Source organism: Octopus sinensis, linkage group LG5, assembly GCF_006345805.1.
Source record: "Octopus sinensis linkage group LG5, ASM634580v1, whole genome shotgun sequence".
NCBI classification, from domain to species: Eukaryota; Metazoa; Mollusca; class Cephalopoda; order Octopoda; family Octopodidae; genus Octopus; species Octopus sinensis.
In genome coordinates, this window is record NC_043001.1 from 20,778,480 (window position 1) to 20,796,740 (window position 18,261).

The window sequence follows — 18,261 nt, forward strand, 5'->3', positions numbered from 1 at the left end:
AAGAAGGATTTTATCCCTTATATATATACTGTTCAGTATCTATGCATTGAATAAAATTTATCTTTCTACTTGTTCTATATACATATATATGACCCGCTGTTCTTGAGGAGACCTATTGAGTCAAGTACGTCAACACCAACATCAAAATAAAAATCAAATGGAAATTGTAGTTAAGATGCCAGTGACATGTAAAAAGCACCGTCCGAATGTGGCAGATGCCAGCGCCGCCTGACTGGCATCCGTTTTGGTGACATGTAAAAGCATCAACCGATCGTGGCCGTTTGCCAGCCTCCTCTGGCCCCTGTGCCAGTGGCACGTAAAAAGCACCCACTACACTCACGGAGTGGTTGGTGTTAGGAAGGGCATCGAGCTGTAGAAACACTGCCAGATCAGACTGGAGCCTGATGCAGCCTTCTGGCTTCCCAGACCCCAGTCAAACTTTCCAACCCATGCTAGCATGGAAAACGGACGTTAAATGATGATGATGATGATGATATATATATATATATATATATATTCAAGATTGGTTTCACACACAAAAAATAATAAAGACAGTCAATTTCTACTTACACGTCCTGTAGCAGATGTTCTGCCATGGATACCGCCCTGTGTAATTGGTTTTCCAGTAACACATGCGTTAGCATTGATATCATAATGACCTACCAACAGAAAAAAAAAACAAAACATGCAGTTAGATTAAATCAATTATTATGCACAGATATGCTTACAAATAAGTGTAATTTTCATTGGTAGTTATTATAACACCAGCGTCGGCTTACTGAGATGTGAAAAAACATTTCAGCGAGGTCATTGCCAATGCTGCTGGACTGATTCCTGTACAGGTGGCACATAAAAAACACCATTTCGAACGTGGCCGTTGCCAGTACTGCCAGACTGGCCCTTGTACCAGTGGCACATAAAAGCACCCACTACACACGCTCAGAGTGGTTGGCGTTAGGAAGGGCATCCAGCTGTAGAAACTCTGCCAGATCAGATTGGAGCCTGGAACAGCCATCTGGTTTGCCAGTCCTCAGTCAAATCATCCAACCCATGCTAGCATGGAAAGCGGACGTTAAATGATGATGATGATTATAACACAAATTTTCTATATTATAGACATACATTTAAAAGGTCTTCTGAAGTATATTATATTTAGACCAAATTTTATAAAAATTACAGCAATGACTGATTTTAGTGTCTCAGCAAGTATAATACTCTTTCATTGAGTTTTACTCTCTATCAAAATATCAAAAAAAGTAAAATACAAAACAGCATAAGCTACATAAAGGTCCTTTCATCTTGTCTATTATATAATATTACAATGCTTGGAACAACTGACATTTATGACATCAATAATTTGTAAAAAGTGTGTTTCTAGACAAGACTATTATTACTTCATACTCTGTTTCAAAAGTGTTGTAAACTTGGTTGGCTTGGAATTCATATTGTCTAGCAGGAAGTTAATAGCAACTAGTAAGTTAGCCTTGCTAAAGATGGCCATTATAAATAATTCTGCAGATCTTTACCTTTTGACCTACAGATTTAAAAAATAATTTTTTGTAACTAAACACTTTCAAACTTCAGACACTGGTAGAATGTGTCATATAAAACATGTTTTACTCTTAGTATTTATGAGAAAAAATTATATTTACGAAGTTAGTTCAGGTTAAAGTTCTCGTGTTTCGGTAATTTCAACCAATCAATGACGTGTATTCAGCTGAATAAAATTACTGCCGTGGTTTGTCAACAAGAACTTCCAGTGGTGTATATTTCATTTGTTACTGTTATTTATGATATCGTTCATGTGTTTGTACTGGTTTTAAGGTTTTAGGGTTGTAATAAATAACAGTGACAAACAAAATATACACCGCTGGAAGTTCTTGTTGACAAACAACAGTAGTAATTTTATTCAGCTAAATACACGTCATTGATTGGTTGAAATTATTGAAATAGGACAACTTTAACGTGAAATAACTTCGTAAATATAAGTTTTTCTCAAAAATGCTAAGAGTAAAAGATGTTTTATATGACACATTCTACCAGTGTCCGAAGTTTGAAAGTGTTTAGTTACAAAAAATTATTTTTTAAATCTGTAGGTCAAAAGGTAAAGATCCAATTCTGCTTTATAAATATTAATGTCATTTATTTAGCATTTCAATGCATTGTGCCTCATTTTAAAAATAGTTATACTGATATCATTTTAACAGAAAATATTAAGTGACTTTATAAAATCATTGTAATAGTAAGATTTTGACAATAAATCCAACCAATTGTAATAATACTGACACTTGAGAAGAGCAAAGTGAAAGAGAAAATGACAGTAATTTGCTAAAACTTTACCTAATGTCTGTGCAAAAGTATCAGCAATCCAACTCATCTCTCTCTCACCAGTTCCCATGTCTGGAGCTGGTACATCAATACCAGGACCTGTGAAGAAAATAAAAACCAACTTAAAATATGTCACAAACAGAAAATCACAAACCTCAGAATATTATCAAAACCTGTTTAGCAATTAAAAACATGTGGTTCTTTATATATTTCGATGAATTTTTCTCATGTTCCGTACACAGGCATATACACACACTTACATACATCAAAATTTATATCAGAACAAAATGATACTAAAAAAAAAAAAAAAAAAATGGGGAAAACAGAACTTAAAACAAAAATCTAAGATTAACATTAATTTATAAAGATTTTATAACAGAGTTCAAATTTCCTATGTCATACATATATTAGTTTCAAGTATTACATACCAGTTTTATCATTAACCAGGACATCAGATAAAAGCAAATTTTTTGTAACATTATAATGACAGAGATACGTGACAAGGCACTAAAATTTGCTCATTTATATTTGAGATTGGTGAGACGGAGCACAGTTGATATTCAGTTGTTAACCAGAGGAATCAATATTTGCAAGAAATAAATTCCAGTGAATTGACAGAGAGGAAACTTTAAGTATTACAGATAGTCTGAGGCTTCAATGAGACACTGAAGGCATTGAAAGGAAAAGAAACAGATGCACTGATGGAGGTGGTCTGCATTTAGCTAGTTCAGCATGGTTAGTTCACATTACGCCCTAAGGAGTACAGGACTAGCTTCTGGTTTCTCTGGTGTATATACCATATTTTAATGTGTATATGCTGAGACCCCCTTCAGTCATGACTGAGCGTGGGGTTGCACATAGAAAGTTACCCTCCCAGGCACAATTCCAGGCAAGGTTGTTTTTATGGAAGCCCAGCAGTCGCCCATACATACCGGCCTCCCCTCTCCACGCCACCAATGTTATCCAAGGGAAAGGCAACGGCCGATACAGCTTGGCACCAGGGACGTCGCAACTCATTTCTACAACTGAGTGAACTAAAGCAACATGAAATAAAGTGTCTTGCTCAAGAACACAACACGCAGCCTGGTCCAGGATTCGAACTCACAACCTCATGATTGTAAGCTCGATGCTCTAACCACTGAGCCATATGCCTTCACAATGTGTATAAGGAATCCCCTAATTTTGGGGGCTTAAAATTTGGACAAAAGGTTTTGTAAGGGGTTATAATACTATCTATGTATAAGAAACCCCCATATTTTTTAGTCTAATTTTTGACAAAAAAGGGTTCCTTATATATGTTAAAATACAGTATTTCTCCATTTGAACAGACTGGAGTAACATGAAATGAAGTGTTTTGCTCAAGAACAATGCACAGCCTGGTCCAGGAATCAAAATCACAAACTTATTACCATGACTCCAACACTAACCATTGAGCCATGCACTTCCACTACTTCAGCATAGTAGGGATAGAATAAGCAAGGTGAAAACAAATAGGCCAGATAGGGAATTATGGAGTGAATCTTTACCAATCAGTGGTATGGCCACTTTTGGATCCAGTCTAACATGTTTGCATACGTAGAGAGGCAGACAGGTCCCACTCCAGTTTTGCTGAGAGTCAGCAGGTGATTAAAGCTGAAGTATTTTCTGGTCAAGGAGAAGGCTAGACTTTAAAATGTATATTTACTGTCATGTGATAATTCAAATTGATAAACAAGTCCATATGAATTTATCACCATACTTGTGAGTTTATCTCTTTGACATTTAAAACTGGCCATATCCAGCCCAAATATTGTATCTATTTTTATGTTCAAGCTGATCAGATCCAACTTCTCATACTTACCTTACAATGTCATTCTAAAAACAAACAATTACAACATCAAAATCTCAAAGCTACAAGATAATGAATGATCAATTCAAAATAATTTGGTTGAAGGATTTAATATAAAGGAACATACGAGACAAATTCGATGACTGGCATCCGTGTTAGTGGAGTGCTAAGAGCACCATCCGAGTGTGATCGTTGCCAGAGCAGCTAACTGGCTTCCGTGCCGGTGGCACATAAAAAGCACCATTTGATCGTGATTGATACCAGCATCATCTTACTGGCACTTGTGCTGGTGGCACGTGAAAAAACATTCGAGCGAGGTCATTGCCATTTCCGCTGGACTGGCTCCTGTGCAAGGTGGCACGTAAACAACACCATCTGAGCATAGCCATTGCCAGTACCGCCTGACTGGCCCTCGTGCTGGTGACACGTAAAAGCACCCACTAAACTCTTGGAGTAGTTGGTGTTAAGAAGGGCATCCAGCTGTAGAAACTCTGCCAGATCAGATTGGAGTCTGGTACAGCCATCTGGTTCGCCAGTCCTCAGTCAAATTGTCCAACCCATGCTAGCATGGAAAGCGGACGTTAAACGATGATGATGATGATTTAGTCATTAAGAAGTAATTAAAAAAAACAAAGAGGGAGACCACATATTCAATTCCATTCATCCAGCTTTTACTATCCATCACTTTCTGATACTGATGTCACTGTAAAATGCACCCAGTGAACTTTTAAGTATGGGATCAAACAGTCCCCTTAAATTTTGTTGAAGAGATGACAATGTCCCTAAAGTTGGTAGCCATGAAAAAAATGCACTTAGTACACTCTGTAAAGAGTTGGTGTTAGGAAGGGCCTCCAGCTGTATTAAACAAAGTAACAATAAACTTATGAGTGAGATACGGACCTCTAACCCATGCAAGCATAAAACTATAATATAGTTTTGACTCATTATTTTTATGTTTAGTGCCAATACGCCAATATAGCTAAGGTTATGTGCTTCTTCATCTAGTTGTAAACATCACCATCATTTAATGTCTGTTTTTCATGCAGGCATGTGTTGGACAGTTTGACAGGAGCTGGTCAGCCGAAAATCTGCCCAGGCTCCATGCCTGTTCTGGCATGGTTTCAAGGGCTAGATGCCCTTCCTAATGCCAACCATTAGAATTCGATCAAAATATTGACAATGGTATAAGACCTATATTAAACAATCCATTCTATTTTGAAACAATGCCAGCAATTTTGTGAGGGGTGGGAGAGGCAGTAGATTACATCGACCCCAGGACTTGACTGGTACTTTATTTTACTGAAAAAATCAAAGGCAAAGTTGACCTCAGCAGGATTTGAGCTCAGAACATAAAATGCTGTAAGAAATATCCCTAAACATTTTGTTCAATGTGATAACAATTCTGTCAACTTGTTTTCACTCTGCTGAGTGGCTGGTGTTAGGAAGGGCATCCAGCTGTAAAAATCCTACAAAAACAGTCACAGAAGTCTGGTGCAGGCTTCTGCCTGGCTGGCTAGCTCTCAAACCGCCCCACCTATGCCAGCATGGAAGGTGGATGTTAAATGATGATGATGATGATGATGAATGACAAAAAATTATTGAACTTTATTCAATGTGAAAGTAATTTAGAAACTACACGGTATTGTCATGACCTTTCATATCTTTTGGAGAACACTTTAGATTTATAAATGATAAGATGCTTTCATTCAGAATTTAAAGTTGATCTTTAGTTTGCTAATTTATATTAAAACTTATATATTAATATATTAGAGTACATTATAACAACAGAAACTGAAGAGGATACTCAACACTAAAAGTCTTTAAAATCTAATCATAATTATTCAATCATATCAAATTTGCAGACTAAACAGACTAACTGGCTGAATAGCTGTCAAGTGAAACAAAATGATGACTAGTTATATAAGAGAGGTATAAGATATTAAGTGGAGGCATATGGCCTAGTGGTTAGAGCAGCAGACTCATGGTCATGGGTTCAAATCTCAGACCGGATGACGTGTGTGTTTATGAGCAAAACACCTAAGCTCCATGCGGCTCCAGTAGAAGGTAATGGCAGACTTCTACTAACTCTTTCGCCACAACTTTCTCTCACTCTTTCCTCCGGCATCTAGCAGCTCACCTGTGACAGCCCGGTGTCACATCCAGGTGAGGAACCTATACACCATTGAAACAGGGGAGCTGGCCCTTATGAGCCAGGCATGGCTCAAGAAGGAACAAACAACATAAGATATTGAGCATCAAATTAAAAGAAAATATATTATTCTGATCAATAAAAACAAAATTTCCTTGCGAGTTTTATTAAATTTTACATCCTTTTTCCTGATTTGTCTTAAAATCAAAGTAAAATGACTCAGATTTCAAAACTAGCTGTTCATCATATACATGAACTAGAAAAGGAAATATTTTTTTTACCCCCCAGCAAGTTAGAGAAGAGGCTTTCAACCTATATTGTATGAAGCAATAAACTTGTACATTAATGATTCATTATCTCTCTATTATCAATTAGAGGAGCCGCAATTAAATAAAAGAGAATCCATTAAAACCCATGTCTGGAGCAGCTACAACAAAAATAATAGCTAGTGATCACCACAAAAACAAAAAAACCTCTATCTGGCCATTCCACTTGCTATAAATAGTAGCTAAATCCCCCTCAAACCATACCCTACCACAGTGCTTTTCAACTTGTTCGTTGTAAAACTGTCCAAAGTCAGAATATTTTAAACGATTTTTCACATTTACATATTAAAATTTAAATATTAATGGCCTATTTTCACTGTGCACAACTGTTCTTGCATGAGAGTTCAAACATATTCTATCTAATGGTTATATGTTGTTTAATTTTAAGAAGGTAAATTCATAGGTACAGGCATAGGTAGTTGCTTGCTTGCATGCATGTGTGTGTGTGTATGTGTCTCACCACTTGACAAACCTAGTTTGGATTTGTTTACATCCCTGTTATTTAGTGGTTCAACAAAGAAAAACAAAGAGGAAGAAACAGAGAAAATGAATGCCACACTTTAAGTTCTTGGTCCAAATTGATCAATTAAAATTCTTCAGACAACTTGCTTGCAGTCCAATGACAAAACAAAAATTGCATGTTGTCTCATATTTTAATGAAACAGAATATATCACAAAATTTATCACAATCTTTCAAAGGCTGGAAAGTATTGCCCTTCCATCTTGAAAAGGACATTACATATGTGATCAAGATACATCATCTGAAGAAAGAAAATATGGAAAGGTAATGTCTAGGATGTGGAGGCGCAATGGCCCAGTGGTTAGGGCAGCAGACTCACGGTCTGAGGATCACGGTTTCGATTCCTAGACCGGGTGTTGTATGTGTTTATTGAACGAAAACACTTAAAGCTCTTCGGAGCTCCAGCAGGGGGTGGTGGTGACCCCTGTTGTACTCTTTCGCCCCAACTTTCTCTCACTCTTTCTTCCTGTTTCTTGAGTAATGCTGCGATGGACTGGCGTCCTGTCCAGCTGGGGGTGAACACATATGCCACAGAAACTGGGAAACCAGGCCCATGAGCCTGGCTAGGCTTGAAAAGGGCGCATAAATAAATAAAATAAATGTGTAGGACATCCTTCATCAAGGCTGCTTTGCAATAAAACAACATTTGTACAGTTTAGATTTTAATGAAATTTAATTATCCATAATTTTACTTACCTATGAAACCTTTTTTAGACAATTCTACAGCCAATCTACGAGTGATTTTTTCAAGTTCATTTTCACTGTATTTACTTGGATCAATGCGAACACCAGCTTTTGCACCACCAAATGGCACATCAACACATGCACATTTGTAGGTCATAAGAGCAGCCAAAGCTTTTACTTCATCCAAGTTGACATCCATACTAAAACGGATACCTGTAACAGAACATAAAAATGATTATAAATCGGTTTTTCTTTTATAATTTTTTTTTTACATTATTTACATTTGATGGATACTTGCCCTCATCTTGTTTGTTAACACAACATTTCAGCTGATATACCCTCCAGCCTTCATCAGGTGTCTTGGGGAAATTTCAAACCTGGGTTGGAGATTACCCTTGGTCTTATAGTACAAATTTATTCTTTTAAAGAGATCTACATTAAAATTTTCCCATCAAAATTTCATTTTCCATACATCATCTTAATAATGACAAAGTTAGTTTTCAGCATTTAAAAAAAAAATTAATTGAAATAAAAAAGGGTGTAAATTTTAGCAGAAATATGGCAACAAAAGGTCTAAAGAATATCCTTAATAAGAATAAAAGGTTTAACCTAATTCAATAAATCCTTACTAATTACTATTACTGACCGTAATTGATTATAACCCCGTGTGGTAGCTTATTAAATAGATTCATTATTCATTAGTACTAACCCTAATCCATTGCCCTAGCTGGTCCTGAGGTGCCTCTGTTGCAGACATTCAACTACTAAGAATAATGTCCTCCTACAAGCCATAGAGGCCCTGAAACAGAAAGTGGATACTGCTATTTCTTTTCTGACTTAATTATTAAAAGAAAATGTGGTTAAGAAGTTCACTTTGCAACAATGTGGTTTTAGGTTCAAACACATTGTGTGGCACCTGGAGCAAAGTACCTTTTACTATAGCCCCAGACTGACCAATGCCTTGTGAGTAAATTTGGTATATGGAAACTGTGCTGAAGCTTGTTGCACATGTATGTATGTGAGTGTGTGTATATTTGTGTTTGTCCATCCCACCACTTGACAACCAGAATTGGTTCATTTACATTCCTGTAACTTAGTGGTTTGGCGAAAGAGACCAGTGGACCAAAAAATCACTGAGGTTGATTTTTTTTTTCGGCTAAATCCTTCAAGGGTTTATCCTTAGTGAAGTCAGGACAAAATAACTGATATTGTACCACTCAATGGTTGAGAAGTAGAAACTAGATAAGAGAAATCATAAAAGTTTCAAGCTAATATAAAAAATAATGCAGGATGGAATTTATAGATAATCTTGTCTGGTTTAAGGTTAACACAAACAGAGCAGATCAAAGATCAATGTCATTCCAGCTAAGACTGTCTAGTCTTCTATTTTGAGTGTAGTGTACCTATTTAAGTGTCATCATCATCATCATTTAATGTCTGTTTTCCGTGCTAGCACGGGTTGGACGGTTCGACCGGTGTCTGGGAAGCCAAGAGGCTGCACCAGACTCCAGTCTGATCTGGCAGTGTTTCTACAGCTGGATGCCCTTCCTAACGCCAACTGCTCCATGAGTGTAGTGGGTGCTTTTTACATGCCACCGGCACAGGTGCCAGGGGAAGCTGGCAGCGGCCACGATCGGTTGGTGCTTTTTACGTGCCACTGGCACAGAAGCCAGTCAAGGCAGCGCTGGCATTGGCCACGTTCGGATGGTGCTTTTTACGTGCTGCCAGCACAGGTATGCATCTAAAACTACATCTTGTGATCTTCCTTTTTTAAGACAATCTACTATGAGAGATTTTGTTGCCAGTCAAGTAACCACTTAGAGCAGGCATGAGTAATGCTTTTCAAGAAGTGGGCTGCATGAGGCAGGGCTCATTATTCAAGAGGGCCATACTACCAAAAAAAAAATTCAAGGTAATTTTTTTTGTTAGGTGTACCATTGAGATGAATACTGCCAGAATGTAGAAATCACATGGTGTATTTCATGTGAGCCAAGCATTACATGATAGGCTGATACAGAATCACCAGTCCTAACTTACATCTGCTGACCTAGAAAAGACTTTTGATATGAGGCCAACATCTCTTATCATGATGTGTAAAGAGGTTAAGGAAATAGCTACACATTAATTAACAGCTTGTAACAAATCTTGAGGTTATGTAGAGAAACTAAAAGCAGCGTCAATTGTGACCATGGGTTCAAAGAGGAGTTCAAGATGGTAATTCTAAGTCCTCTCTTTATCCCAGTCCTTGACATTAACATCATCATCAGGTTCCAATGTCAGCTGGACGCCCTTCCTAACATCAACCACATTACAGTATGTATTCAGTGCCTTTTTCATGACACCAGTATTAGTGAAGTAGCTAAGTAATTTGCCAAATAAAAGGAAGAAAGGAAAAGGAAAAAGCCTTCTCAACTGAGTGGGTGGTATTTGAATGAAAATTACTGGGCTCAAAACAATTTCAAGGCAAGAGGTAATGAATAAGTCTCAAGAAAAACAAGTTCTGGTAAAAACAAAAAAAAAGTAATAGTGATCACATTGATAGTTAAGTCATTTCTATAGGATTTGTCAAAAGTCAACAGTGTCAAAGAAATGGTTATGTTGGAGAAGTGTAGGAAGAGCCCAAACTGAAAGGAGACAACCAACAGTTTAATTGTATCACGTGTTCTGTTTAGTGACAGGACAAGCAGCTCAAAAAGAAAGGACATCAACTGATCAGATGTTTCGCTACTTAGGAAAACTTATTGGTTTTTAGCTGTGAAGCTGGTGAAAGATAATGTAGATGGATTTTAATAATAAATCAATTTTCTTTCTGTTGATAAAGGAAGTATGTTATTTGTACATTATGTGCACATAAAACGAGGTCAGTAACCAAAGTAACTGAATATACCATAAAAAAAACAACAAAAAAACCAATATCCTCTACTAAAATGAATCTAAACTTGTATGACAAGTTGAGCACTTTTGAGCTAACATGATTTCTATCGCTTCACTCCTTTTCTGTATCGATATAACATCACTGAAAACATCCTCGTAGTGATTGAGTCTTGACAACACTAGCAAAATACAGATATTACAGAATTCAAGAAAATATCAACAATACTACATTAATTACTTATAAATAACTCCTTGCTAAAACCATTATTCCCCTTACATAATGTAAACGTCTTACAGTTTTCCACATTGCAAACAAAATTTTGGTTTGCTTAACAGGATCAGGAAATACTGAATAGTTAGTGATGTTATTATATAAGTTACAAGTATAATTTAAACTAGACGGCTGCTCAAACATTTGACATGATGTACCCCACGCCACATTTGCGCAAATGTGAACTTGACACAAAGGTTATCCACGTCATTTACCGATAATTTCAACATGTGTATCCACTACTGGCTTGAAACCACCTTCTGCTTCAATCATAACCAACTAAAATAGTTTTTAATTAAGGAGCTTCCACAAGGATGCTGATAGAAATAGCACCTAACTTTCAATTAGCACCTCTACCGTCCCAAATATACTAAGGGCATTATATAATGTAAAAATTGCGTGCTGGATAGAGCAGGAATAATCTTTAGCCATAGATCAGTTCAGAGTTAATCTGAAATTTAACAACAACGCTTTTAATATCTGTAAACTAGCCGTAGTATACCACCTTCATCTCAACCCACCTTCTAATTTATTATGGTCACCGTTATTGTCCAAGCACAGACGATTCTTTCATCTATATAACTGCACGCCTATGAGTTCCACACAGTTCATCTGTAAGAATGAACGTGCTAAACTTTCATTATTACACCTGTCTCACAAGACAAATGTAATTTCTGATCAGCGAACTCTGGAGAAAGAAACGGGGCAAGGAATTAGGTGGTTGTTTATTACTGTAAAAAAAAACTATTTGTCCCAAAACTTTAATTAAATACATTTTTGTCTCCTTCTCACCCGCAAATTCCATGCCCTTATTTCTCTTACTATGTCTCTCCTACTCTATTCAGTGAACATCATTAATGGTGTGATCGGATTTTGGCTAGCCCCCTCCCCAACCTTTTTCGCTTTTCCTTTACATCAACCTACTTCTAAATCAAACGCATTCCGATGAAGGTGATACTAGTGCAATTACTGATGCTTATAGATCTTATTCTCAGCTAAATAACAGTGTGTGCGCGCACAAGTGTGTCAGAGAGAGAGAATGGATGAGTGAACGAATGCGTCCCATCCATCATTTATTGTTATGGTTATCCTAGCTTCCAAGATCTTATTTGATCAACAGAGAAAAAACACCTGTTTGTGATCCGAGTTCACATCTTGGAAAAATTATTGAAACAACAATTACACGGAAACATTATTAAAAAGTTCCGATTTCGAATTTAATATTTGCTTTCAAAGCTCTGGCACTTACATTCGGTTATACAACTTAGCACTGCAACTATATATCTTTAGATATTTCTTTGTACCTGATGTAGTCATCATCTCAAATCATCTTGATTCACCTAATTACGTCCATTGATGGAAATTCAAATTTACGAAAAAACAAAAAAATAATATAACTTCCTTAATTTATTTTAGTAACAAGAATCTAGCACTGAACACTTAATATGTATTTTACATTTTAAAACATTATTTCTGCGCAGATATTAAAAGTGAAAGTTTATATTGGAAGCGAACCAACCATGTATTGTATTACTGCTAAATATCAGAGACCTCGAAAATAGATCTTCACAGATTTTCTTTTTCCTTTCTTAATTTACAATATATAAGATGTGCTTATTTTTCATAAAATCATGAATTTTTCTGTAATAAAACAAAACCAAATTGTTCTAGTGTTGAACCATATATATATATATATATATATATATATATATATATATATATATATATATATATATATATGGCACTGTCATATATATATATAAATAAATTATATATATATATAAATAAATATATATATGTGTGTGTGTGTATGTATATATGAGTGTGTATGTATATGTGTGTGCGTGTATGTATATATATGTATGTGCATGTATGTATATGTGTGTGTGTGTATGTATATGTGTGTGTATGTATGTATATGTGTGTGTATGTATGTATATATGTGTGTATGTATGTATATGTGTGTGTATGTATGTATATATGTGTGTATGTATGTATATGTGTGTGTATGTGTATGTATATATGTGTGTGTGTGTATGTATATATATGTGTGTGTGTGTATGTATATATATATGTGTGTGTGTATGTATGTATATATATATACATACATTTTGCCTTACGTCCACGAAACTTTGATGTTATTAAATACGTTATTTCTACCAAATGTACAGAATACTACTATCATTTATTCACGCACTCGTCTAGGCATTATAAATAGATTACTAAAAAGGTTTTTAGTTCACATATAGGTTATATACAGGATTAAAAGCTCTATATGAAAAAAAAATAATTATTAAGCACAAAATATGCCCCATGTGTTATCAAAAATGCTGATAATTTAGAAGGAAAGAAAAAAAAAGACAAGTTTAAGAACTATGGTGCCAGAAATATATTTTAAGGTCCAATATGTTATTGAGTTGAGATGTGCAATGTCAAAGGGTGAATGGATCATTTGACTTTAAAGAAGCAAAAAACGAGAGCTTCAGAAGGGAAACAATTTGGGAGTCAACCAGTAGCTGGCAATAAAACAGATGAATAAATGTGAGATCTAATTAGATTAATAAAGTCAAATTTACACACATGTATGTATGTATGTATGTATGTATGTAAGCATGAACTAGGATTCTGGCAAGGTCCAGCTAGCTAATATCACTTTGTATAAATATGCCCTTGAAAAACAGTATAAGACATCACAATCTCATCCCTAATCATCTGAGTGCTCTCACGAAGTTTTAAAATATATCATATTATAATATACATATATATGTATGTATGTATGTATGTAAGCATGAACTAGGATTCTGGCAAGGTCCAGCTAGCTAATATCACTTTGTATAAATATGCCCTTGAAAAACAGTATAAGACATCACAATCTCATCCCTAATCATCTGAGTACTCTCACAAAGTTTTAAAATATATCATATTATAATATACATATATATGTATGTATGTATATATCTAATAACTTGCCATGTAACAGATGCGTTATGTTAGTATATCAAATAAAGTGAGGCTGTCTTAGTATCACGAGAGATTTCATTCTTTAGAAATTATTTTATGCTGCCTTTTTGCTCTGGAACCCAATTATTATTACGTGTCAAATAATATGTAAAAACGTTCATCAGATGTAGATGACTATGGCAGCTGAAGAGTATTTAACAATGTAGTGGGTCAAAATAATTGAAATAAATGACAGGACGGGGTGGAATTTGTAAAGAAATAATAAATCACATCGTATTTAACAAAAGAAAAAAATGAATCACAGTAAAAACAAAAAGTGACCTGACGGGATTTATTGATGATGAAGATAATCAGATAATCATCAAAGACTAAAAATTTATAGTAGTGTGAAAATGGTATCAACATCAGCTGAGTGATTCATAGAATAAATACATTTTGAAAGCGTGATGAAGAAAAACTAGGGCTGAAAAGACGGTTATTAATTGAATTAAATCGAAAGAAAGCTGTTTGTTGCATGGAAGGGTTTGTTGTACGAAAGGGAAATTAGGTTGGGTTTATTTCGCTGTTTAGGCGTGTGTCAACAAAAATGATGATCAGAAGTAAAAAGAAATCACAAATCTAAATTATTAAAGGTTTATGAACATCTTTGTTTATATATACACATATTACACACATATATATATATATGTATATAAACAAGAAGTATAGTTATGCTTCGGTGTTCTTTTAAGATATATGAAACACGTGAAGCAATTAATGACAAGCACCTTTGACGAACAACACTATTAAAAGTTTCATAGCGTTAATTTCGAAAAAATCATCAGCTGAACTTCTTTAATTTATTGGACAAGACACAAATTACGGATGTTGTTGGAAACTATTCGTGTTCAAATGTTATACAGAGAAGTGGTTTACTTTCAGTCTATAATAATGGTTATTTTACTCATAGAATATTAAATTATTGTTTACGGTACTTCATTGATGGCTACATGAGAATATGGGTAGGTAGATAGAAAGATAGATAGATAGATAGATACATAGATAGATAGACACATAGATAGACAGATAGATAGATACATAGATAGATAGACACATAGATAGATAGATAGATACATACATAGATAGATAGACACATAGATAGATAGATGGACACATAGATAGATAGATACACATAGATAGATAGATAGATACACATAGATAGATAGATAGATAGATAGACACATAGATAGATAGATAGACACATAGATAGATAGATAGATAGATAGATAGATAGATAGAAGGAGTAAACAAAATCTTCCACGGTCATATTTTAAAACTCTTACCTCCTTTACAAGGTGTTCGGTGGTGGCTGTGTTGGGCCCTGTAAGCTTCAATCATTTCAATATCACCATTATCTCTTTTTAGGGGAAAATTTAAAGCGACGACTGCATTACAGGGTTTAATAATTCTAAGTATCCCACGGACCTTTTCTAACTTTTGCTCTGGTGTCAATTTGCCTTTCAATTCCTGAGCAAAACTTTCCTCTATAATACAAGTGGCTCTGTCAAAGAATTTTTCCACCATTTCGAAGAAACTTGGTTCCTCGGTTGCCGTGCTGTTGGAACGGTTGGATACGAAAATGTTCGATTTCCTAAGAATATTTGACGAAACAGCAGCTGAGCCATCGCATCCATACCTGGCAATAATGCTGCGACAGTTGTTTGAAAAGGCTTTTGATAACATCTCTACTTTGTAAAAAGAAAGAAGTCAAAAGTCTTCTTTAATCCACTTTTTTTTTTAATGGAGAGAGTAAACCACAGACTGATGTTCCCTCGAACACGATTGACAACCTAAAACACACGTCTCGTAGTTTAATTCAGTCGAATCACTAAGTGCTTCTGTCCTTGAAACGACCGAATACAGGAGGAGTGGTTTTTACAAACAGCTTATCTACCAATCAGAAGGTCGAAATGCATAGGCAGGCGCAATGACCAGAGAGGATCCATATATATATAAAGTACACGTGCGTAGGTAAAATGTATTTCTCGATAGGCGAACACCGGTGGTGCGAAGCCAAAGAAAGCTTAAATGGGCAATACTATTCCGCTTAAAAAAAATGAGAAAAAGAAGTTAAAAGCTGCTAATTCGTTTGCTGTAAGGAAGAAAAAATGGTTAATGTTTTTTCTGATGATACCGAATTATGGATATTTGTTGTGTGTATATATAATAATAATAATTTGAGGGAATATTATTCCTAACTTACAGGTTAAAATTAAATTTAGAAATACTAAATCAAATTTCACAAAATATAATATATATATTTATAAATTAGAAAAACCACCTTTTATCAATTCAATTACACCATCTAGAAAATTTTTTTTCTGGGAAGCCAGAAGGCTGCACCAAGCTCCAGTCTGATCTGGCATATATATATATATATATATATAAAATAATAATAATTTGAGGGAATATTATTCCTAACTTACAGGGGAAAATTCAATTTAGAAATACTAAATCAAATTTCACAAAATATAATATATATATATATATATATATAAAATAATAATAATTTGAGGGAATATTATTCCTAACTTACAGGGGAAAATTCAATTTAGAAATACTAAATCAAATTTCACAAAATATAATATATATATATATATATATAAAAATTAGAAAATTTATCAATTCAAATGAACAATTAAATAACACCATCTAGAAAATTTTCTAGATGGTGTAATTTAATTGTTCATTTTGAATTGATACAAGGCGATTTTTCTAATTTATATATATATCGTTTTTGAAGATTCTTGATTTGTACTCTTGTGTTGAAGGAGATTTTGCTTTATCACAGGAGGGTCATTACGCTAATATTAAACACTCGCACTGTTTCAATTTCACTTCTTTATTGTTTTTCATTTCTTGGTTACCTATTTAATCAACTATGCAATTAATCATTCGGTTAATCAATCAATTAGTATCATCATCATCATTTAACGTCTGTTTTCCATACTGGCATGGACTGGATGGTTAGACATAAGCTGGCAAGGCCAATTTCCATACCACGGTCCATTATCTGTTTTAACATAGTTTCAACTGCTGGATGCCCTTCCTAACCCCAGCCAATTTACAGAATGTATTTGGTGCTTTTTTTTTTTTTATAATACCAGCACCAATGCTTTTAATATGGCACCATCCACAACAGGGTCACCAAGTAGCCAGCAAAAAACCATGCATACATATATATATATATATATATATATATACATACATTTATATATAGATAGGTATATATATATATATAAAATATCGTGTACATTAGACCACATTAAGAGGCTTCCAAATAGGTAAGCCTTGTGCTAGAAAGAGCAGTAGAAAACTCAAACCACTAATTATGGATAGATTCTCGAAAAGATTAAAAATTAAAAACTTTTACCATCCAATTTAGTTCCTAGTTCGTGAATTTATCCATAATTAGTGGTTTGAGTTTTCTACTGCTCTTTCTAGCACAAGGCTTTCCTATTAGGAAGCCTCTTAATGTGTTTTAATGTACATGATATTTTATGTGAATAATATATAGTCTATTGACTATTTTTTGTGCTAGGCCACTGGTAATAATAATTTCTATAATTATTATTACCCTAATATTATTTATATATATATATATATACCTATATATATATATATCATCATCATCATCATTTAAACGGATGCTAAATGATGATGATGACATATATATATATATATATATATATATATATATATATATATATATATATATATATATAGGTATATATATATATATATCTATAAATAATATTAGGGTAATAAGAATTATAGAAATTATTATTACCAGTGGCCTAGCACAAAAAATAGTCAATAGACTATATATTATTCACATAAAATATCATGTACATTAAAACACATTAAGAGGCTTCCAAATAGGAAAGCCTTGTGCTAGAAAGAGCAGTAGAAAACTCAAACCACTAATTATGGATAAATTCTCGAACTAGGAACTAAATTGGATGGTATATATATATATATATATATATGTATCCATTTATATAATATAGATAGATAGATGTTTATCATTGTTGTCATCATTGTTTAATGTTTGCTCCCCATGCTGGCATGAGTTGGACAGGTTGACTGAGGATTGGCAAGCCAGGAGGCTGCAATAGGCTCCAATCTAATCTGGCAAGGTTTCTACAGCTGGATGCCCTTCCTAATGCCAATCACTCCGAGAGTGTAGTGGGTTATTTTTATGTGCCACCAGCACAGGGGCCAGCCAAGTGGCACTGGCATCGACCACACTAAAATTGTGCTTTTACATGTCACCGGCAT

General features: G+C 34.6%; 1 protein-coding gene across 1 annotated transcript in view; it reads right to left on the bottom strand.

The window, feature by feature from the left end:
• Positions 1–15,908, bottom strand: part of LOC115211648 (glutamate dehydrogenase, mitochondrial) — a 44,476-nt gene extending 28,568 nt beyond the window's left edge. The window contains exons 1-4 of the mRNA XM_029780283.2: positions 15,264–15,908; positions 7,848–8,048; positions 2,341–2,427; positions 571–659 (exon numbers count right to left, since the gene is read on the bottom strand). Of these exons, the coding sequence (XP_029636143.1) occupies positions 571–659; positions 2,341–2,427; positions 7,848–8,048; positions 15,264–15,663 (777 nt within the window). The 5' untranslated portion in view covers positions 15,664–15,908. The remainder of the gene's footprint in view (positions 1–570; positions 660–2,340; positions 2,428–7,847; positions 8,049–15,263) is intronic.
• Between the last annotated feature and the right edge of the window lie 2,353 nt (positions 15,909–18,261).